Raw genomic sequence first — 569 nt, 5'->3', positions numbered from 1 at the left:
AAAATGGTGCAGAAGCCGTTCCCAAGCAACCGTGACAAGCGCCGCTACGACACGTTCGAGTTGCTCCACTTCGACATCTGCGGTCCTATGGAGGAAGCTTCACTGGGCGGAAGCCGGTATTTGCTGCTCATCGTGGACGAAGCCAGCGGATGCATGAAGGGTTTCTGCCTACGTGCCAAGTCGGACAGTGAAGAATGCCTCAAGAGCTACATCACCAAGGTGCAAACGCAGTTCGGCAAGCGGGTCAAGTTCGTGCGTCATGACGGAGCCCGTGAGTTCGCGACCAACTCGCTCAAGGCGTTCTACGAAGATCAAGGCATCGAACAGCAGACCACGGTTCCGTACGCGCACCAGACAAACGGCACGGCAGAACGCGCCATCCGGACCATCGTCACGATTGGTCGCAGCATGCTGCACCATGCCAAGCTGGACAAGTGTTTCTGGGGCGAAGCGGCGATGACTGCAATCTACGTCAAGAATCGCCTACCGTCGCCCAAGATCGAGAACAAGACTCCTTACGAGATTGTGTACAAGTCCAAGCCAAGTGTGAAGCACATGCGTGTATTCGG

At 56.1% G+C, this 569-nt stretch overlaps 1 protein-coding gene across 1 annotated transcript in view; it reads left to right on the top strand.

The window, feature by feature from the left end:
* Positions 1-3: 3 nt before the first annotated feature.
* The window catches only part of H257_19374 (hypothetical protein), a gene marked incomplete at both ends in the record, with an annotated part of 6,683 nt that continues 6,117 nt past the window's right edge, over positions 4-569 (top strand). Inside the window, one exon of the mRNA XM_009848520.1 lies at positions 4-561. Coding sequence (XP_009846822.1) covers positions 4-561 — 558 coding nt within the window. The remainder of the gene's footprint in view (positions 562-569) is intronic.

This window comes from Aphanomyces astaci (assembly GCF_000520075.1).
Source record: "Aphanomyces astaci strain APO3 unplaced genomic scaffold supercont1.532, whole genome shotgun sequence".
NCBI lineage: Eukaryota > Oomycota > Saprolegniomycetes > Saprolegniales > Verrucalvaceae > Aphanomyces > Aphanomyces astaci.
This window is presented reverse-complemented; position numbering and strand designations above follow the sequence as displayed.